This window comes from Eucalyptus grandis, chromosome 2, assembly GCF_016545825.1.
Source record: "Eucalyptus grandis isolate ANBG69807.140 chromosome 2, ASM1654582v1, whole genome shotgun sequence".
In the NCBI taxonomy this organism is placed as follows: domain Eukaryota; kingdom Viridiplantae; phylum Streptophyta; class Magnoliopsida; order Myrtales; family Myrtaceae; genus Eucalyptus; species Eucalyptus grandis.
Genome location: NC_052613.1, coordinates 38,274,860 through 38,297,945, shown reverse-complemented (window position 1 = coordinate 38,297,945; position 23,086 = coordinate 38,274,860). Strand labels below are relative to the sequence as shown.

The window sequence follows — 23,086 nt, the reverse complement described above, 5'->3', positions numbered from 1 at the left end:
CCCTTGACTACAAGGCCCTAGAGGTGACTCACATGAAATTTCGTTGTTGTGTAGCACTTAGTTCTTTACCTATTCACAACACATTTGATTTTCTTAAAACAACACATATCATCTTTTAATAGTTATCACATAATCACATAAATTAATTGTACCAAAACAACATGCATAAACCTTCAAGAGAGGTTTGTTGAATCATCTCACAATAACTCAAAAGTATTGAACATTATATCCATATTTATACAACAAATGGGTCCTCACTTCCCTACACAAGTATATGTTGATTACTTTTACCTTAGTACATGAGTTTCACAAAACCAAATAAGACATTAGTACTACTCACCTGGGGATGCCCCAAAATCAAATAACACATGTTATTTTTTATTTTTTATTTTTGGTGAAAATAACACATTTTATTTGATCCTTCGATTTTGCGATCCTATCAAATAAGCGATAAATAACATTAAATTTGGGTAACACGCTATGTCAACCACGAAACAGCTATATTATGCCTAAACGTTAACAAAACGATTCATATGCGCTATTAAATTGCATACTCAAAACAATTATTCAAGTTGTTTGTAACGCGGCACTTGAGCGTAAAACTTAGTTATGTTATAACTTTCTCTATCGAACCCCATTCCAAACATACTTATAATCAATAAAAGCCCTTCTAACATATTACAATAATCCCAACTTGATTATCCCAAAATCAAACCGAAAAATAACAAAATAAGGACCCAAATTTGCCGGATGCGCACTGTTTACTGCGCATGGGAAATTTCGAAATTTTGTTTCGGGCAAACTGTAAGTTCAAATCACGATCCGTAAAATCCCACGGTTTCGCAACACCTTATATTATCATTTCTATAAAAAATACATGGTTTAAAGACTCAAAAAGCGGACTTCGCCATTCGATTTTTTCAAAATTCTGAATTTAAGCCCTAAACCCATAAATTACTTTGATTGGACGAACGGTGGGCTTAATCTCTTATTGGGCGTTGCATTATGGAGTCGAGTCAACTTGGTGAGATATCCGCAACGTGTACGTGCCAAAACCCCTTTCCTTTCTTCCCCTTTCTTTTCTTATTATTCTTCTTCTTTCTTTCCTTTCTTCTTTTCTCCCTCTTGCTCTTAAAAGTGACCGACCACTGTTCACCCTTTTTCTGTTTTCTGTTTTCTTTTCTCCTTTTTTTTTTTTTTGACCTTTCAAACCTTATTTTGTTTCCTTTTTAAAAACAAAGTGAACCCTACCACCAAGGGAAAAAGAGTCCAACTATTACATTAAACCCACCTTAAAAGAAATTTCGTTCTCGAAATTTGAATTTACCTTAGCTTTCGAACAAGTGAGGATATTTGCGTTGTGCCTCCTCCTCGAGTTTCCAAGTAGCTTCTCTCTCGGTATTGTTTTTCCATTGTATCTTTACATAAGGAATAGTTTGCCGTTGCAGCATCTTATTCTTCTTATTGACGATGCGAATAGGTTGCTCCTCATATGTCAAGTTCTCCCGTAATCTCAATGGAGTAAAGTCTAGCACATGATTAGGATTTGGCACATATTTTCATAACAAAGAAACATAGAATACATTATGAACACCTGATAGCGCCGGTGGCAAAGCTAATTTATAAGCAACTTCATCAATCCTCTCTAAGATCAAGAATGGTCCTACATATCTTGGACTCAACTTTCCATGTGTGTCAAATCTCATTACGCTCTTCGTAGAGAAACTTTTAAGAATACGTGATCTCCCACACTAAATTCTAACTTGCGCTTTTTAAGATCCGCATAAATTTTTTGACGACTTTGAGCCATTTTAAGACGTTCCCGAACCAACCTAACTTTCTCTTCTGATTGTTGAATGAACTCGGGGCCGGTTAGCCTCTTCTCACCAACATCGTCCCACCAAATAGGACTTCTACATTTTCGGCCTTATAAAGTTTCAAATGGTGCCATCTTAATGCTGGAATGATAACTGTTGTTATAAGAAAATTTGGCCAAAAGTAGATGTTCATCCCAAGAATCACCAAAGTTGATGATGCATGATCTTAACATATCCTCATGTCTGGATTGTTCTCTCTGACTATCCATCTGTCTGTGGGTGAAAAGCTATACTCAAGTTGAGTTTAGTGTCCAATGCTCCTTGCAAACTCTTCCAAAAGTTAGACACAAATTTATGATCCCTATTAGAAACGATGGTTATTGGAACTCCATGAAGCTTCACTCTCTCATTAACATATCTCTTTGCCACGTCTTCCATTGATCGAAAGACCGAATCAATATGATAAAAAAGTGAGTAGACTTAGTCAATTGATCAACGATAACCCATATAACATTCTTACCACTTGGCGTCCTTGGTAGACCAACTACAAAATCCATGGCGATATGCTCCCACTTCCATTTAGGTATCTCTAGAGGTTGCAACTATCCACCCGGTTTTTAATGCTCAATTTATACTTGCTGGCAAACTAGATATTGATCCACAAATTTTACATCCTTTTTCAGGTTGACCCATAAGAAGTTTTCTCTCAAGTCCCTATACATTTTGGTGCTTCCGGGATGAATAGAGAATCTAGTGCTATGAGCTTCCTACAGGATCTCCCGTTTCAACTCTGAGTCATTAGGAACACATAGCCGACTACGAAACCTTAAGGACCCATCTATGTGTAAACTGAAATCCGCTTGTCTTCCAGCTTCCACACCTTCTCTGAATTTCTACAATTGAGGATATTCATTATGTTTAGCCTTAATTCTGTTAATCAACGTCGATTGTACTCGAAGGTTGGCTAATCGAGCACAAAGCTGATGCACTAATACCTCTAAGTCCAACTTCCTCACATCTTCAGAAATAGGTTTATGAAGAGTGAGCAAAGTTGCCATATTTCTAAATGACTTACGACTCAAGGCATCCGCTACCACATTAACCTTACTTGGATGATAATTGATAGACAAGTCATAATCCTTTAGAAGTTCTAGCCATCTTCATTGCCTCATGTTTAGTTCTTTCTGAGTAAAGATATACTTTAGGCTCTTATGATCAGTAAAAAATTCATATTTTTCACTTGTCGTCATATCTTTAAGGCAAACACAACTGCCTCTAATTCCAGATCATGAGTGGGGTAGTTCTTTTCATGTGATTTTAATTGTCTAGAGGCATAGGCAACAACTTTATCTTTTTGCATAAGAACACAACCCAAGCCCTCTTTAGACACATCACAATAGATTATGAAGCCACCGGTTCCGGAAGGTAGAGTTAGTATAGGAGCTGACACCAAACATCGCTTTAACTCTTGGAAACTACACTCACACTAATCTGACCACACAATAAATTATGGTCATACCTTGTTCTGAAAGTAGTTTTAGGCACATCATCAGTTTTTTATCTTCAACTGATGATATCTAGAATGAAAGCCGATCTTAGAAAATACCTAAGCTCCCTGAAGTTGATCAAATAAATCATCAATTTGGGGCAAAGGATATTTATTTTTGATTATCGCCTTGTTAAGTTCTTGGTAATCTATACAAAGTCTCATACTACCATCATTCTTTTTCACAAATAGAACAGGAGCTCCCCAAGGCGAAACACTAGGTCTAATGAAATCCTTATCCAAAAGCTCTTGCAGTTGTGTTTTCAATTCTTTCAATTCAGCGGGTGCCATCCGATATGGTGCCTTAGAGATTAGTGCTGTACCAGGCATCAATTTAATACAAAACTCAATTTTTCTATCAAAAGGCAAGCCGGGTAAATCTTCAGGAAACACACTTAGAAAGTCTCTAACAATAGGAATATTCTCCAACTTCCCTATAACCTTATTTGTGTCTTTACACAAGCTAGATAACCATAATAGCATTTTCTCAAAAGTTTCTTCGCTTGTGAAGTTGAGATCAACGTTGGAAAAGTGTCTTGACAACCTCCCGAAAAAGAGAATTCGGGCTGATTTGGAAGTCTAAAGATTACTTTCTTCAAAAAACAGTCAACAATAGCACGATATGTAGATAACCAATCCATCCTTATGGTAACATCGAAATCTCGAATATTTAACTCCACTAGATACACAGTCATGACAACATTATTAATCCGAAGCACACATCTCTTGAATACATGATGAGCAACTAAGAAATCGCAAGTAGGAGTATCAACACGCAATTCACATTCAAGAGGGTTAGGTAACACATCAAGCTTCTTTGCAAATTCAATTGAAATGAAAAATGCGTAGCACTAGAATCAAATAATGCATAAGCACGTTGTGAGGTAATAGAAATATTACTTGCAACAACTGCGTTAAATGCCTCCGCATCCTCTTTCGTCATTGCAAAAACTTTCCCACTTGCACTTTGTTTTTTTTGTGAGTTCCCTTGGGGCCTACCAATGGAAGGAGCATTCCTCCGCATAGAACAATTGCATGCGATGTGTCCCGGTTGTCCACACATATAACAAATCCTACTATCCGTAGGAATATTCCTCTTAGTGAGGCAATCACGTGCCATGTGTTCCATTTTTCTGCAAAGAAAACATGCTCCTAATTTACAATAACAACGACCGCCATGAAGTTTTCCACAAGTAGCACAAGGGCTTTGATCACTTTGATTTTGAGACTTAGCTAGTTGATTGAAATCTCTTCGCTTCCCACTATCGCTAGTACAATTATCCTGGTAATCGGTGGGCTTAAATCTCTTTTGTTAAGGCGTTCCTTGTGTGTCATGCTCCAAAATGTCTTGCTCGACCCTAATTGCTCGATTCAAAACATCTTTGTATGTTGTTAGTTCAAACGGTATGAGTATAGTACGAATATCCAGTCAAAGCCTACGTTGAAAGTGTTCACCCTTACGCTTTTCATTGACTGCAAAACCATCCTCAAATTTACTTAACCGATTAAAGCGGGTCGCATACTCCATAACTGTCAAGCTACCTTGAGATATATTGACAAAGTTGCTTCTCATCTTTGCTTGGAAAGATTCTGGAAAGAATTGGGTGTTAAAAGCCTCAGTGAAGTCATTCCATGAAATGATTGCATCATTATCTTTGAGAGCCAGTCTAGTTCCTTCCCACCAACTAATAGCTTTGCCTTCTAAGCATCGAGTGGTGAAGTTGACCTTTTGGTTAGCACGAACATTCTTAGCTCTGAAAATCCCCTCCATGTTTCTAATCTAATCGTCGGCCTTGAGAGGATCCAACTTCCTATCAAACTTAGGTGGATCCGCCATTCTGAATTGGGTGAAGGTGCATGAGCTAGCTACTTCACCTTCACTTAATTCTTTCGCTTGACGATTCTAGTGAATTATCGCCTGCGTGAACTCAGTCGGAGAAATCGGCTCTTGGGGCTCTTCCTCAGCTTCATTTAAATCAGGACTCCTATCAAATCGGTCCTCTAGTCTCCCCTTTAAAGCTGCCCCTCGAGAAGCTTGAGGCACATCCCTAATATTAGGGGTAGCGACTCGCTTGCCTTTGCTATTCTTACGAAGCAAGGCAAGAGTCTTTGAGTCGGTACACATGATCACTTGGACCCAAGAATAAAATTACACATTAGTATCGAAAATGTTAGCACATTAAACCTATCACACAATCTCTTAATGTCCCATATCTCTACCTAGAAAGATCAAAACTTAGGTTCTGATACTAAAAGATGTCACACCCTGAAATTATAAGAAAAGGGTGATGACATAGTCGTACTTCATCACGAAAGACACAACCTCAAATATAACCAATTACTTGAAAACAAAATGTATATCTCCAAACATATATACATATCAAATAAACCAATAGGTTGGTTACAAAATCAGAGTTTCTATAGTTGACTAAAAAGAATATGTACAGTCAGAACTCAACCAACACAACAAATTTACAACAACTATATAACCAACTCCTTAAGCCATACCCCAAGCTAAACTCCCAAAAGTTTCCCAGTAGTGCTCTCGTCCTACTTGTTGCTAACCCTAGGACCTAAAAATATGGTAGATGAATGGAATGAGCAACCACAGCTCAGTGAGTAGCACATACCATAAAATCATATTAAACTTTCACATTACACATTTAAAACTCAAGACATGACTCATTATTGCCAAACAAAAATATAATAACTTGCATTAACAAATGCGTTATATATTACCTCAACCTAACTATATCAAATAGTAAAATTTCTCATTCATCCATAATAACAAAACATGCATCACCAATTTGGTTTAATAATGGGACTCATCCTATCTCATACCAATTATTTATTCAATGCTCAATATCTAAATTCAAGGCCCTAGAAGTGGCTCCCACAAAATTATGTTATCGTGTAACATTTAGCCCTTGACCATATATAGTAATAGTATAATGCCCTAGAGGTGACTCTTACGAAATTATGTTATCGTGTAGCACTTCGCAATTTACTACGCATGTCAATAGTGCAAGGCCTTAGAGCCCTAGAGGTGACTCACACGAAGTTTTGTTGTTGTGTAGCACTTTGTTTTTTACCCGTTCACAACACATTTGATTTCCTCAGCACAACACATATCTTTCAATAGTCATCACATAATCACATAAATCAATTGTATCAAAACAGCATGCATAACCCTTCAAGAGAGGTTTGTTGAATCATCCCACAATAACTCAAAAGTACCGAGCACTATATCCATCTTTATACAACAAATGGGTCCTCACTTCTCTACACAAGTATATGTCGATTACTCTTACCAGTACGTGAGTTTCACAAAACCAAATAAGACATTAGTACTACTTACCTAGGGATGCCCCAAAATCAAATAACACACGTTATTTGATCCTTTGATCTCGCGATCTTATCAAATAACCGAGAAATGATATTAAATTTGGGTAACACGCTACGTCAATCACGAAATGGCTATATTATGCCTAAACATTAACAAAACGATTCGTATACGCTAATAAATCGCATACTCAAAACAATTATTCAAGCCGTTCGTAATGCGGCATTTGAACATATAACTTAGTTACGCTATAACTTTCTCTATTGAACCCCGCTCCAAATATACTTATAATTAATAGAAAGCCCTTCTAACATACTATAATAATCTCAATTTGATCGTCCCAAAATCAAACCGAAAACTAACAAAATAAGGATCCGAAGTTGCCAGATGCGCAGTGTTCACTGTATGTGGGAAACTTCGAAATTTTGTTTTGGGCGAACCATAAGTTCAAATTACAATCCGTAAAATCCCTTGGCTCCACAACACCTTAAAGTATCATTTTTATAAAAATACATGGCTTAACGATTCAAAAATTGGACTTCACTGCTCAATTTTCTCAAAATTCTGAATTTGAGCCCTAAACTCCATAAATTACTTCGATTGGATGAACGATGGGCTTAATCTCTTACCGGACGTTGTGTTATAGAGTCGAGTCAGCTTGGCGAGACATCTATAAAGTGCACGCGTCAAAACTCTTTTCCTTTCTTCCCCTTCTTCTTCTTCTTCTTCGTCTTCTTCTTCTTCTTCTTCTTCTTTCTTTCCTTTCATCTTTTCTCCCTCTTTGCCGAAGTGGTCACACTCTTAAAAGTGACCGACTACTGTTTACCCTTTTTCTTTTTTTCTGTTTTCTTTTCTCTCTTTTTTTTTTTTTTTTCGACTTTTTAAACCTTCTTCTATTTCCTTTTTAAAAATAAAGTGGACCCACCACTGAGGGGAAAGAGTCCAACTATTATATTATGCTCGGCCTAAAGCAGAGCTGTCGCGTCGCGTAAATTGGGAAGAGTAAATTAGTGCATAATTTCAGGTAATGTGAAAGGGATGCGAAGTTATAATCCTCCTACACGCTTTGTTGGGTGGTGATAGGTCAGTCTCCAAATCTCAGACTCGGGTCGGAACGACTTGATTATTTACGGGCGACTGTCAATTCAAGTTGCTGAAGTCTGAGGTATTATCCGGTCACGACAAGTCAATATTCCTGTAGAATGCCATACCAATGTGGGGACATGCTTGTTTTTTCCTAATAATTTCGCCCACGGAATTTGTTACTTATTGGAGCTCTTTCAACGTGTCCATTTGCATTTCTGCACGACTAGACGGGGCATCAACTTTGTCCATGTGAATTGTAATCAATTGTCCATGTGAATTGTAATCAATCCCTTTGCTTGGGAGACATTAAAGTGGACTTTCCAACGGAGAAGAATATTGTTTCCCCATTCACCAGTTTTCGCACAATAATTCCTTGCCATATGAGCCGCATACATGGGTATTTGGTAATCGGTGGGAGTAATCTAACCCAAATAGAGACAAGAATTACGCTTCTTTTAGGATGAACTTGATGATTTAAAAGGACTTCTAGGAAGAGTGAACTTTGAACTCATATATAGCTCAAGAACGAGCTGAGTTGGAAGAAATCGAATTTTGATAATTTTTTCAATAATCAAACTGCAAGTTCCAGTGCCGAGATGAATTTCAACGTATGGCCACTAATTAATAATCTAATCGAAAGTTCTGCACATTGTTACTCAAAATGGTTGATCAGTTGAGCTTCAGCATTGGGGAATGGAAGACCATAGGTGATTAGTATCTGGAATAATTGGTTTTTTATGCCCTCATGGATTAGTCTCTCGCTCATTATAAGCTTTTAATTTCCGCAATAAATATTATTACTATACACAACTATAGATAAATGTGAAATAGACTGGTCTAGGCAAAAGGATGAAGGTTCCGGGGCGTCATTGGCCAATTGAATGGAGTGGAGGTTGCTTATGACCTATTTGATAATCGACCAAAAAATGTCTGATTCTATTATTTTGTTTCCCGAAATAAAATAAAAAAAGAATAGAAATCCATTTGATAACTTTTTTTTTGTTTACAAAAACAAATTTATTCCAATAATAGATTTGCAATGTAATTAAGAAGTAGAAAAAAAATACTTCTTTATTTTTTAGAACAATTTCATAATCAAGCCAAATTTTCCTCTTTTTTTTCCTTTCATTTTCTCTTCTTCTTGCTCATTGTCGGTTGCCGGCCACAGTGATGGCCGACGACTGGCTAGGCAGGTTTGGCGACCTTGCAAGGCCAGACCTTGCTAGGCCAAGGCGAGGCTCACGTTTATAAAAATTACATGAGGAAATCTCAACAATTTCAGTAATTGATTCCATACGCTAAAAACAAACGATGTTGACTTACAAAATTTCTAATTCTTGTAGTCACGTGCATGATTTCTAGTGCTTGGCCAAAAACAAAGTTGTCGTATCGTGTATGACCGACAGTGGGAAGTGGACATGAATTGTCAACAGGGTTAGCTGGCAGCAATCCAATCGATTTTTCATATCAGGAATCATTTCGTATGTCCATTCTCATTATCTGGAATTGTCTGTATGACCATTCTGACTTCTACCTAGGGGTGAGCGGTTTTCGGTTCTTTACAGGTTCCAATTAGAATCTGGAACTTACCATCAAGTACAGGTTTTTCATTTTTTGGAACTTGAAATTTACCAGTCAGAACAAAGAACCTGGAATTTACCCTATCATAGGTTTCGAGGTTGGTTTCAAGTTCCAATAGGTTCTTTTTTTTTTTTTTTTTTCATTTTTAGTTTATAAAAACGAAAATGAATGCAGCAATAATAAACAACCTTACACCTCTTAATCCTCGCTCTTTTTTTGAGCTTATCCTTCAAATCATGATTAACACAGAAAAATAGCCTGAACTCACCATAATGGGGTCCGACACCTTGACAATCCTAGAATGGTTATAGTTGATGTTGATGGACTCTTGGCCCCGAAAAAAATGCTCAATTATGTTTTCACCTTTATTAGTAGAAAAAGAAGGCTTTACAGATAATATGAATTGAACCACCTTATTCATGTCAATTGAACAAGCAAGCTGCTCAGCTTCATTCTATCATAAGTGAGATGGCATGAAAACATGCCTTACAAACCTCTTCCACTGATTGTGATACATATGAAAGCCAAAAACATCACCAAATAATAGATACCGCAACTCATCACCGAACGGCCACTTCAATTGATTTGAGTTATGCTGTAGCAAAACCTTCAGCTTTTATGACTGATTTCATCGTAAGACTCCAAGTTTGCTCATTATCTCCTCTCCTAAATAGTGACTTGAGAATTCTAAAAGCAGTAGCAGTAACCCCTCGTGTTTGAAAAGTTTCAAAACACGGTCCAATACAGATTATGGCACTGTCTAGTAAGATGATCTTTGTTTTAAAGCCTTTTCATGTCAATGAAAATATTCTCCTAATTATCCAACACACTCCTCAAATAGCAATCATCTATTATGGAAGAAACAAAATAACAATCACCCATGGTTAAGGAGGAGGCCAGATGTGCTTCATTTCCTTTCTTTTCCGCAAAACTTTACTCTTTCCAGTCAACTGAAAAACTCAAGTAACATATCAAGCTTGCCTACAAATTTGTATAAACAGAAATTGCAGAAGGAAGACCTTTGTCTAAAGATGCTACCACAGTTATCCAACTTTTATTAAAGCGTTGCTCACTGTTCTAAAAGCGATGCCCAACTCACTTCAAGTGCATATAAAAAGATTAATTCAGCTGAAAAAAGACAACAATGGAACATTGCCTTTAAATAGAGAGGTTAGACATTGTCTCACCTCATTTAAACGAAATGGTGGCTGTATGAATTCTGGATTCTCTTCCAAGGATTTTTGATACTTTGATAAGGCAAAAATATAGTTTATCCTCCTTTCTGCGAACACAGGACTTCAGATTCATAGGACAACGGTTGTTATCCAGCAGATCTTTCTCATCCTAGAAAACATGTAGAGCCAACAACATTATTCTACGACTTCAAATAAACTAGAAAGATCCTTCGTATTCTTTTTTCTAGAAAGAATTAGCAAAGGTAATAGCACTAATTGCACTGGAATAGGAACACTGACGGTCACAACCTATAGATATGTGACCCCCGGAACAACATTGACAATGTAAGGTTTAAGGTCTCACCTTGTACTCTTCACAGTTGATACAATATAGACCTTCGTAATCAGCTCGGTACACAATCATGACACTCCCACATCTCATGAATTGACCAAATAAAGCAGCTAAAATGTTAGATTAAATCTAACAGTTAAGAGCAGAAATGACAAGAGATTGGGCCTGCGATTGAGGCTGGAAGAGGTGAGTTTCTTCGGTGTCAAGGGCAGCAAGCGGTATCAAGGGACGTTGGGTGGCGTCGAGGGGGTTGAGCGGGCATCGAGGGGGCCGTGCAGCGTAGAGGGGCTAAGAGGCGTTGAGCGAGTGTCGAGGTGTTGAGGGTCAAGCGGGTGTCGAGGGGGTCGAGCGGCGCTGAGTGGGCGTCGAGGGGCCGAGTGGTGTCGAACGCAGTCTGGGGGGGCGGCGTTGAGCAGTGGTGAGCGACATCGAGTCGTTGAGAGGAGCGAGCTGAGTTGGCAAGAGGGAGTCAAGACTTTGGAGTGGACAAGGAGAAGAGAGTGAAAGAACTAATCTGAAACTGAGGGGAGTTGGGTCCGGTTCTCCGGTACGCTCACCCCTACTTGTTCCGTTCCATATATTTCAACCCTAAGATCCCATTATAATCTCCATTAAACGGGCAAAGTTTACCGGAGCTACATAGATTCAAAGTATAAGAATGATTCTTCTTAGCATGCTTCTTTTCCTAGGATTCTCACGGTTTGTGCCTACCCGACGTGCTAATAGAATGGAAAATAGTTAGGATTATTTTGTCCTGACAAAAGCGCATGGTAACTATCATTTTGATTCTTCAATGAATTAGTAAGTTTCTGGTACCAGTCTATCCATGCAGGATTCAGCAACTTTTTATCTGTAATCTATCCCTTGAACCTTCCATCAAATTTGCTTTATAATATGAAAAAGCTGAGCCATCGAATATCCTGGATAGCTAATGCAAGCACAAAGGGAAAGTCCTCGTCCACCCACAGCAACTGGATAGGGATCCTCTCTCTCAGAAGACTACAAGACCAAGGTTCAATCATAGAAGGGAAGTCACCCATCTGATAACCCATCCCACCATATGAGAATTGTCATCTCTCCTTCCTACGACGAGAAGATGGTTCTCTATCATATGTTGACCTACTATCTGATTCGTGCTTCTTGGATCGACTCTCTTCCTTCCTCTCATAGCCATCTCTTGATCTAGGCTTTGTATCGTCGTCGTCATGCCGTCTCGATCTCTTTTCTTCTCTCCTGTCATAATCTTCTCTCCTTCTGGGCTCGTGATCATCATCGTACCTCTTAGTCCTTTCTTCTTTCCTGTCCCGGTCTTTCATACCTCGCTCAACATTGTCATTATTACTGTCCCTCCTGAAGTTCTTATCCTCCCTCCTATCAAACTTCCCTCGTGACTTCTGTTCAAAATCATCAGGATCGTGCCCTCTTGATTTTCTATGCTCCTCGCTTTGATGGTCTTCCTCCCTCTCCTTTGCAGTGAAACTTGAATCCATACTTTGTGACTTATGGCCATCTCGCACTCTAGATTCAGGAAGACTGTTGTGTGAGAGACCACTAGACCTTTTATCTGCCCTTTTTGGACCATCAAACTTGTCATGACCCCATTGCCCATCATCATCCTTGGCACCCCAGCCAGTATTAGCAGCTCTCTGATAATAGAAGATCACCAAAAACGAATCCATCAATTAATAGACAGCAAGCATGCTTGGAAAAAAAAAAGACATGCGATTTGCTTCCAAATAGAACACTCAACACAACAGAACACCACGGATTTAATATCTCTACTAGCTTCTGATTAAATAGATTAATGGTTCCCAGCTTGGCATGAACGGCAGTCATGTAGAGGTGTTTAACATTATTCAGAATCAGAATCCCTATAAAAATTTTATTGACCAATGTCTAAATTGCCAATTGAATATACTATATACACAGACAATCCATGAACTCTCATAGATATGCGTATATATATATATATATATAGTTCGATCAGACAGAGTGTAACTCGTTGCATTTAAAAACACAATCACTGCAAAAAGGAAGAAAGAAAAACCTTTCAATTCAAGCCATCTGTTCCCTTGCCTCTTAAAATAAACCAGAAGAAACAAGAAAGACTATAAATCCCAATACTTTCTAGTTCCAGCCAGTAAATTTGGTATTGCAGCAAAGGGCTCACTAAAGGGATTATACCATCTACATCTTCTCAAGTGAAAAGAAAGCTCAACCAACTTAAGTGCAGAAAGGAAATGCTAACATCAGTCTTGAATTCAAGGTGCTTCAAGCGTATTTCCTTGTCCAGATTCCAGAAGAATAAGCATCTCAAGTGCATCCATTATATGTTCCAAGAAAGCACTATAATGGCAACATCAAACTGATGCTAAAGCATCTTACTTGCTCATCATGTGAAAATTTGCACCCAGCTCCTCGAGTGCACTCCCCTCTTTGGAAAGCACGACACACGCCCCGTTCTGCCCTCTTCCTCTGCTCTTCCTCCTCATCCTCTTCTTCCTTCTTCTTATAGTTGCTGACATGGTCTACTCTTACAATTCTACCCAATATTGACGCTCCATTCAGATTATCTAACCATCAACGAGAATCATGAGAGCTTAAACAATCAGTCTAAACAACAAAACGTCAAAACAACCATCCAGTATGCGCAACCGTTCATGTACATGGATTTGGTTGGGGGGTTAGAGAGAGACCAACCTACAGCAAGGTTTGTACTCCGTTGATCCTCGTATGCAATGAATGCAAAGCCTTTCGATTTACCAGTACCCTTGTCTCTAACAAGGTTTACATCGACGATCTCTCCATACCTTCAGAAACCCATTAGAATACTAATTAATGAAAAAAAAAATGTCAAAATCAATTTCAAAAGCCGCAATGAAGATTCAAATTAACAGATGTATCCATTAAAAAGATGATGAAGCAGGAGACCCCATTGAAACAGCTTTATCTGTACCCCTTGATAAAGGAACTGAAGAAGAGCAAATATCAATCACAGTTTACTAAAAGCTTGATTTCACAAAGAGCAAGACATCAATTCCACAAACATATGAATAAATCTTAAAAAACTATACATGCTGCAATATTTGGGAAATCAAAGTATTTGAGACCTTAGGCTTCTAGATATGCACCCAATGCTAATAACTTTCTCTACTCCACAGTCTCTGCAGCCTGGACTGACTATGCCAACTAATACAAAGAATTGAAAAATCATAGCAGCTGGTGATTTCCCTACCCACGGGTCAGAATTCCACATCTCAAAGCCTCGAAATCAGCTAAGAATGCAGGTAAGAGCTATAATATGTATGTGATATGTGTAGATGCTCAGAAAAAACATGGAGATGAATGGGCAAAACGTGGTTACACAAGTCCAAAAGTCCGGTCCTTTCCATTCAAGCTTTGAGTTCGAAGGAGTTCCCAAATCAGTGAATTGAAATGACACCTCGCGAAGTGGTACACTTGAGCCATTTACTTGAATTTGGTCGTTTCAAGCCACTTACTGGTCACCGTTTGTGAAATTACTACATTTTTCTTGTTCTGAAGGTCATCAAGGATCGTTGACTCCACGAACAAGATGCAATAGATGCAAACTTACTGGGCAAAAACCGCGAGGAGATCGCCTTCGGTGAGATCGAAGGGAATGCCGCCGACGAACACATACGCAGATTCCTTGTATTTGGCATGCCACGAAGCTTCGTCCGATATCCCCAAGGCCGCTTCTCTACTGTTTATCTTCTGGATGCGTTTCACCAACGTGAGCGGATTCATCTCGTTTGCGGTGATATCTCAGGAACAAGCAGCGATTCTCTCTCCCTCCCTCAGCTCTACAGCCCGATTCCTTCACTTGTCGAGTTCACTGAATACACCGATCGAACGAATTGATCGCAAGAAGCAGTAAAACCACAACAGAACATACACAAAAACACGAAGTAGGGATTGGAAAAAGATCGACAGGATCGCGAGATTCGGATTGAAATGAACTCGAAGACGACACAATCAGTTCCCGGGGAAGAAATTTAGGGTTCAAAATGGAATACAGCGAAAAGGCGAGGACTTACGATGCAGGGTTGCCGCCGCCGCCGGCGAGGCGCGACGTCTATAAACCGCCGACCTCGGTTTGTAGACGAAGGCCGAACGCGCACCGTTTCGACGGAGGCTCGTGCGCGACGGAGAGCGGTGGGGAGCCAAAAGAAGGAGAGAAGAATGGTCAAATGCTCCGCCGCAGGACGCTACATAACTATCCCCTGCCTTTTGAAGTGAAAATGTAACATGCGAGGTTAGAAAATTTCCCAATAAGGTTCATTTTTGAAAGAGGGTCCAGGGAATGGTTTGAAGTGATCAAACCAATCTTAAATAAGGCTTGACCCGTCAGTAAATGAATAATTGATTTTTCTGGCAGCTAGAGTAGGGCATATTTGCCCAAATTAAAATTTGAATAAAGATTAAAAGGAAAAGAGAAATTTGAAAAATAAACAAAGAGTATCAGCCATCACTATTCGTCGTCCTATCTCTCTGCTGGATGCTACAGAGGTCGCCACTGGCGTCGTTGGCTTGGAGGATGCTAGATCTAGGATCTCTAGGGCTGGGGATGTCGATGTCGAATCCAACGTCTCGAGCCCAAACTCGCAAAGATAAGAGGTTGGAGGGGCTTTGCTGGACGATGGAGGTTGCTGGTGTTGTAGGACGATAGACTCGGGATCTCCAAGGTCGGTGACGACCCGTAGAGACAAGGGATAAAGGCAAAGGGCTTTGCTCAAGGCTCAAGGCTCCGCCTAGGCCTATGACGATAAGGTGGTGGAGGAAGGGAGGCAAGGTGGTGCGATGACTGGTCGGCGCATGGCGGGCTGATAGTGTCGATCGTGGTAATCATGTTGTTCCACTGTAAAATTAAAATTGAATTCAATTAAAAGATAACCGTTCTCTAATGGAAAATTTGTGGAATGTTTTCAATTTGTGAGGTTGTTTTCCCCAAAATTCAATTTTGAATAAAGGATTTAATTTGAAGTAAATCATTTTCCAGTTTCGCAATTAACATGAGACAATGCATTGTTTGAATCGGCACTATGACAAAGTACTTTCAGGGGCTATTCCTTGTTTTTTAATTTTGAAACATGAAATTTGGAAATGGTGCTAATCAAGCATTTTAATGAAGATTTTTTAAATTTAAATTGCACGAAGAATTTTCTCAATTTAAATGTCATAAAAGCATATTGTGGATGATCATATGAGTGTGACGTGAATTTACATTTATATAATTTGTCTAGGCCCAAAAGGAATTTCACCACCAAATTTATATTTATGCACATCTGTATTCTCTATATTTAATTAGTCAAAGAAATTCATTTTAGATTTAAGATGGATAAAACAACCTCGAGAGGGCAAGTGTATTACCATTTTTCTAATTTTTGGTGTATTAAATTTTGTGTTAGTGATGAGACACATAAAATATTTGACAAATGGAGCCATTAAAAAAAAGAGGTGCAGTGTAAAAACACAATATAAATCGAGAATATCAGTTGAAATGGCATACATGTTAAACGAGAGTGAAAATGTGATTAAATATTATTGGATAGTCAATAGCACCGGGAAGATTGTCCAAAAAGTCATAAACTTATTACATATTTACCAATTTAGTTCTAAATTTTTTAATTTTGCCAATTAAGTTCTAAATCTTTTCGCATTTTATCAAATAAATCTATTTGGCCATATTTTATCAGAAATCATTGACGTGAACATTGATCGTCTTACGTGGTGCAACCGATGCTACGTAGATATTTTTTATTAATCTTTTAGTGAATTTTTATTTTTATTTTTATTTTCCTTTTTTTCTTCCCTGCCTTCCCTCTGGCCGGTGGTGGAGGTCTAGCAACTAGCTAGAGGAGGAGAAGGAAAGAAAAATGAAAAGAAAAAGAGAAAAAAAAAATAATCAGAAAATAAAATAATTATTAAAATATTGTTATAATTGTCCACACCAGCATTGACTATGCCACGTATAACAGCTGACCTTCACGTCAGTATGTTTTTCGTGCGAGCTGATTTATATTGGCAAATATAAAGAAAGGGGATAGATAAAGCGGGCAACATTGAAGAAGCTACCAAGGAGTGAGTGCACTCCACCGTTTATTATCATAAAAAGTACAGTGGTCATAAAGGTACTGTCTACGGTGAATATCTGATGTAATTGTTGCTAGCCAAGAACTGAAGGCTACTCCCAGTCGAGCTGTAGGATCTGTGCATCATGATCATGTTCTCTGGCCAAGGAACTTTGCCCTGATTTCAGAAAGTTCTGTTGCGACATCTTTCATCTTCATGCGCTCGTTAGGACTGTCCAGTGAGCATAGGACTCCAAGCCTCAAGAGAGCAATCAAGCAATCAATTTTGGTCGTTGTGGCTTTACTGCTCTCAACATTTTCTCCAGGAAAATGGGCTCTGCGACTCTCAACAGCCTCTCTGTGACTGTAATGAGCTTGTGCTTCCTGTAGCAGTGAAGGTTCAACAATCTCTTCCGCTCTTCCTTGCAAAGCTATCTTAGCATATTCTTGGAGGGTCATCCCATCCTTAAACATGCCATCCGTAGGGCGTTTTCCCGTGAACATCTCCAGTAGCAGAACTCCGAAACTGTAGACATCTCCAGGCATGGATGCCTTGCCACCCATGCCATACTCTTAACAAAATGCAGGGAAACTCAATTAAACATAGAGAAGTTTTGATATATGCAAAAGTCGTTTTGTCCTGGCTATTTATTTATAAAACCAAAAGTTTAGGCATTTCTATCCATGGAGGGTCAATATAGAGGAAGATGGTGAAGGTGTTACCTGGAGGAACATAGCCGACTGTTCCCTTCACTCCTGTGGAGCTGCTTTGATTCGGTGAGCAGTTATCCGGTAAGGCACTTGGTAGAAATTTTGCTAGCCCAAAATCTCCTAGATGAGCTGTCATATCATGATCAAACAGAATATTGCTTGGCTTTAGATCACCATGAACTAGTGAAGTTTCACATTGGTTGTGAAGATAGTCGATTGCCAAGGCCATATCAAGGGCTGCATTCAGTCTTTGGACAAGGCTAAGATTCCTCATATCAGGTCGGACTTCAGACTTCGTTACTTCAGGTTGATCTTCTTTTGGGTGCAACCACTCGTCTAGACTTCCATTGTGCATAAACTCATACACTAGAGCTTTGAAATCGGCACCCTGAAAGTCAATGCTTGAGCATGTGGTGATGATCTTGACGAGATTCGGTGACGGACACTTCGCAACGCCTCGCATTCTGCAATGAAACTCTTGAAAGCTCCCTTTCGTCTGAGATTGAGTACCTTGACTGCTACCATCATCCTTTCTTCTCCTAGAATTCCTTTGAACACAGAGCCATAACTTCCTTCTCCAATCAAATTCGAAGATGAGAAGTTATCAGTGGCTTGCTGGAGCTGAAGATATGAAACTTTTGGAAAGTGTTCTTTGACGGATGGTGCTGAAGGTCGTTTTCTTCCAGATTTCCTCCGCCTGATCAGACTAATCAAGAAGCACGCTAAAAGGAGGAAGCACAAAATGGTTAATGGAATCACTAACTTAAGAGTGGCCTGCTTCTTCTTTCTGTGGATTTTGCATGGAGGTAGTCCTAGTTCCTTTGTACCCCCACAGAGGCGGCTGTTCCCTGTAATTGATATGGTACTGACATTCCGAAATAACCCATCATATGGTACTTCTCCTTCGAGGTTATTGAATGACAAGTTTAGATCCTGTAGGAGAGTGAAATTCTGTAGGTACTTCGGAATTTGACCGGATAACTTGTTCCTTCCTAGGTCAAGGAGTTGAAGGCTTTTCAAAGCTCTGAGAGAGGAAGGGATGCTTCCTTCAAATAGGTTGTTTCCCAGATCAAGACGTTCTAGCATTATGCATTTCTCCAATGTAGGAGGAATGACTCCCGACAACCTATTGTCAGAAACATCCAATTCTACAAGGCTGCTCATATTACCCAGCTCTTGGGGCAGCGGTCCGTTCAAGAGGTTTCTAGCCAAATTAAATGAAATGGACATTAAAGGAAGGGTGACTACCTCTGCTGGTATTGTGCCAGTGAGGTTGTTACTGGACAGGTTAAGTTTCAAGATGTTGACAGCTTCCTATACTAGAAGGTATATTGCCTTGTAAACTATTTTCTTGCAAGAGCAGTCTTGTCAACTGGCTAATGTTTCCAAATGAGGGGGGAATTGCTCCAGAGATTTTGTTGTGGGAGAGGTCGATTTCTAATAATGCCTGAAGCTTTCCAATGTTTTCAGGAATCACACCTGTAATAACGTTCCTAGACATGTCCAAGCGAGTTATACCTTTCAAGCGTTCTATTCCACTTGGAATTTTGCCAGATATCTGGTTTGATCCCAATATTAACCATTCGAGCTCACTCGAGAAGTTGGAAACCGAAGGAGGTAACTCACCTTTAAATTGGTTCATGCTTATATCCAGGAATCGGAGTCTGCTACAGTTGGTTAAAGAAGTCATAAAACTGAAGCCGTCGTCCTTCAAATTTGTCAACTCGTTCTTAAAGAGAACTAATCTGCCAAGCCCCTTTAAGTTTGCAAGGTTTAGAGGTAGGGTTCCAGCGAAACTATTGTTGGCGAAGTCGAGTTCTACCAGTCTTGTCGCATTGGGTAGCGAAACAGGTATTTTGCCTGTGAAGCTATTTCTTCCAACGTAAAGCCCTTCTAGATTAGGAAGAGTGAAGCCAATATCAGGCCGAATTTCACCATGCAGTCCATTGTTTCCCACATCAAGAAATAAGAGAGAAGTAAGATTATAAACTGAAGGGGGGATAGTCCCGGAGAAATTGTTTCCAGAAATCTTCAGAAATTGTAAGCTTGACATTTTCCCAACGGCAGCGGGGATGGTACCCTGTAGATGGTTATCTGAGATGGAAACTTCAAGCAGTGAAGTTTTATTTCCTAACCATTCTGGAAAATTCCCTGTCAGGTCATTATCTGGAACTAGAAAACTAATCAGTTTGATTAGCGTACTCTTCTGTTCGGCTAGGATCTTACCCGTTAACTTGTTGCCTGTCAAATCGATGCCCAGAAGTTCTGAACAAGAAGTCAAATTGATAGGTATGTCTCCCTCAATAGCGTTATGGCTGAGGTTGAGGTACTTAAGTCGGTATAAACGACCAACCTCCGGAGGGATCCGACCCCGGAAGCCATTGCTGCCGAGGTAAAAATATTGGAGGAAGGAGAGATTTCCTATGGATGCTGGTATCGAGCCAACCAACTGATGATCCATTAGGTTCAGAGCGATGACCCTTTCTTTGTGCCGGCGGCTACATTTTACACCCATCCAATTACAGAAGGACAGAGAGTCATTCCATGAGCTCATCACCCCGAATGGATCGATAACTATATGGTTCTTGAGGGAGATCAGTGAGAGTTTGTCGGGTGCATCTTCGGAGTACGCCACTGTTGCCGGGGAAGACATGCATCTTGCGAGCGTCATGCATGTCAGGATGCTCAGAAGTATGGGAATGCATAAACTGGCGGAGGCTTGTGAACAAAGTGCTCTCATCGTGAGGAATTACAAGATAGCAATAGAGGAGGAAGTTTAAGGTCCGGTGGGGGACAATGAATTGCATTGGCATATTTATTGGATCTGCCAAGCCAATTACAGACCTGACCGCGATAGAAACATCCACATGGAAGACTTGATTATCTGACCCCACCTTGAATTGATGACTGGGAAAAAAAAAATTCTGTAAATTCTTCTGCGATTCCAGTAATTTTACTCAATGTCACTTCATTCCTCATAAGGAGACAAAGTTCTTGTCATTCTCAACAAAACAAACAAGTGCTAGCCCCCAAGGAAGCGGCTTAGAGCAACTCAAAGCAGCGCACCGAGGACTTAGTAGTCATTCCTCGGTGAAGTTTGTTTATCCCTCAAACCTTAATAAGGTGGTTTTTTAGCCGCAAGGCATGACTTTCACATTCCTATTTTTCCAAATAAGGTGACACATAGCTCCAAAACGCTTAGGTGGGATTGAGAGATTATTACCATTTTATACGTATGGGATCAATTAGTCGATAAAGCTCAGTTGCTGTGTGACAATAATGTACAGTTCATTATTCTATCTTGAAAATTTCATAAGATATATGACTCATGTTTATAAAAATTACATGAAAAAATATCAACAATTTTAGTAATTAATTCCACACGCTAAAAACAATCGATGTTGACATACAAAGTGTCTATTTCTCGTAAAGTCACGCACATGATTTCTAGTTCTTTTGCTTCTGCAAATAGCGTCGTCGAATTATGCTTGGCCAAAAAGAGAGTTGTCGCACCGTGTAAACTGGGAATAGTAAATTAGTGCATTATTCAGGTAATGTGAAGGGGATGCGGAGTTATAATGCTCCTCCTGCACGCTTTGTTGGGTGGTGGTAGGTCGTCAGTCTCCAAATCTCTGACTCGGGTCAGAATGACTTGATTATTTACGAGCGACTGTCAACTCAAGTTGCTGAAGTCTGAGATATTCTCCGGTCACGACAAGTCAATATTCCTGTGGAATGACATACCAATGTGGGGACATGCTTGTTTTTTTTATATAATTTCGCCCACGGAATTTGTCACTTATCGGAGCTCTTTCAACGTGTCCATTTGCATTTCTGCACCACTAGACGGGGCATCAACTTTGTCCGTGTGAATTGTAATCGATCCCTTTGCTTGGGAGACATTATAGTGGACTTTCCAACGGAGAAGAATATTGTTTCCCCAGTCACCAGTTTTCGCACAATAATTCCTTGCCATATGAGCCGCATACATGGGTATTTGGTAATCGGTGGGAGTAATCTCACCCAAATCGAAACAAGAATTACCCTTTTTTTAGGATGAACTTGACGACCTAAAAGGACTTCTAGGAAGAGTGAACTTTGAACTCATATATAGCTCAAGAACGAGCTGAGCCGGAAGAAATCGAATTTTGATAATTTTTTCAATAATCAACGTGCAAGTTCCAGTGCCGAGATGAATTTTAAAGTATGGCCACTAATTAATAATCAAATCGAAAGTTCTGCACATTGTTACTCAAAATGGTTGGTCAGTCGAGCTTCAGCATTGGGGAATGGAAGACCGTAGGTGATTAATATCTGGAGTAATTGGTTTTTTATGCCCTCATGGATTAGTCTCTCGCTCAATATAAGCTTTCAATTTCCGCAATAAATATTATTACTATACACGACTTTATATAAATGGGAAATAGACTGGTCTAGGCAAAAGGATGAAGGTGCAGGGGGCCTCATTGTCCAATTGAATGGAGTGGAGGTTGCTTATGACCTATTTGGTAACTGGCCAAACAATGGCCGATTCTATTATTTTATTTTCTGAAATAAATAAAAAAAAGATAGAAATCCATTTGATAACTTTTTTTTTTCAAGAACAAATTTGTTCCTAAGAATAGATTTGGAACATAATCAAGAAGTAAATTTTTTTATTTTTATTTCTGAGAACAATTTTAGAATCAAGTCAAATTTTCCTCTCTTTTTTTTTTTTCCTTTCCTTTTTTCTTCTTCTTGCTCATTGCCAATTGCCAGCCACGGCAACGGCCGGCAACTAGCTAGGCGAGGTTTGATGACCTCGCCGGAGCCTTGCTAGGCTAGGGTGAGGCTCACGTTTATAAAAATTACATGAGGAAATCTCAATAGTTTTAGTAATAGATTCCATACGCTAAAAACAATCGATGTTGACTTACAAAATTTATAATTCTTGTAGAGTCATGCACGCATGATTTCTAGTTCTTCCACTTCCGCATATAGCGTCGCCCACTTGTGCTTGGCCAAAAACAAAGTTGTCGTATCTTGTATGGCCGACAGTGGGAAATGGACATGAATTGTTAACAGGATTAGCTGGTAGCAATCCAATCAATTTTTCATATCAAGAATCATTCCGTATGTCCATTCTCATTATCGGGAATCGTCCGTATGGCCATTCTGACTTCTACCGTTCCATATATTTCAACCCTAAGATCCAACTATAATCTCCATTAAACGGACAAAGTTTACTAGAGCTACATAGATTCAAAGTAGAAGAATGATTCTTCTGAGCATGCTTCTTTTCCTAGGATTCTCACGGTTTGTGCCTACCCGACGTGCTAATAGAATGGAAAATAGTTAGGATTATTTTGTCCGACAAAAGCGCATAGTAACTATCATTTTGATT

General features: G+C 39.4%; 2 protein-coding genes across 2 annotated transcripts; both read right to left on the bottom strand.

The window, feature by feature from the left end:
- Positions 1–11,743: 11,743 nt before the first annotated feature.
- LOC104432654 (zinc finger CCCH domain-containing protein 25) lies at positions 11,744–15,165 on the bottom strand. The gene is made up of 5 exons (XM_010045137.3): positions 14,959–15,165; positions 14,496–14,756; positions 13,601–13,710; positions 13,286–13,473; positions 11,744–12,546 (listed from the first exon to the last, which is right to left on the bottom strand). Exons 2-5 carry the CDS (start codon positions 14,666–14,668, stop codon positions 11,971–11,973), a joined length of 1,047 nt encoding a protein of 348 aa, XP_010043439.2. The 5' UTR covers positions 14,669–14,756; positions 14,959–15,165; the 3' UTR covers positions 11,744–11,970.
- Positions 15,166–16,989: 1,824 nt separating this feature from the next.
- LOC104435300 (putative receptor-like protein kinase At3g47110) lies at positions 16,990–20,374 on the bottom strand. The gene is given in 4 exon segments (XM_039307077.1): positions 16,990–17,564; positions 17,716–18,138; positions 18,141–19,017; positions 19,151–20,374. Coding segments are annotated over 4 exon segments (2,946 nt in total). The 3' UTR covers positions 16,990–17,142.
- Positions 20,375–23,086: the final 2,712 nt, after the last annotated feature.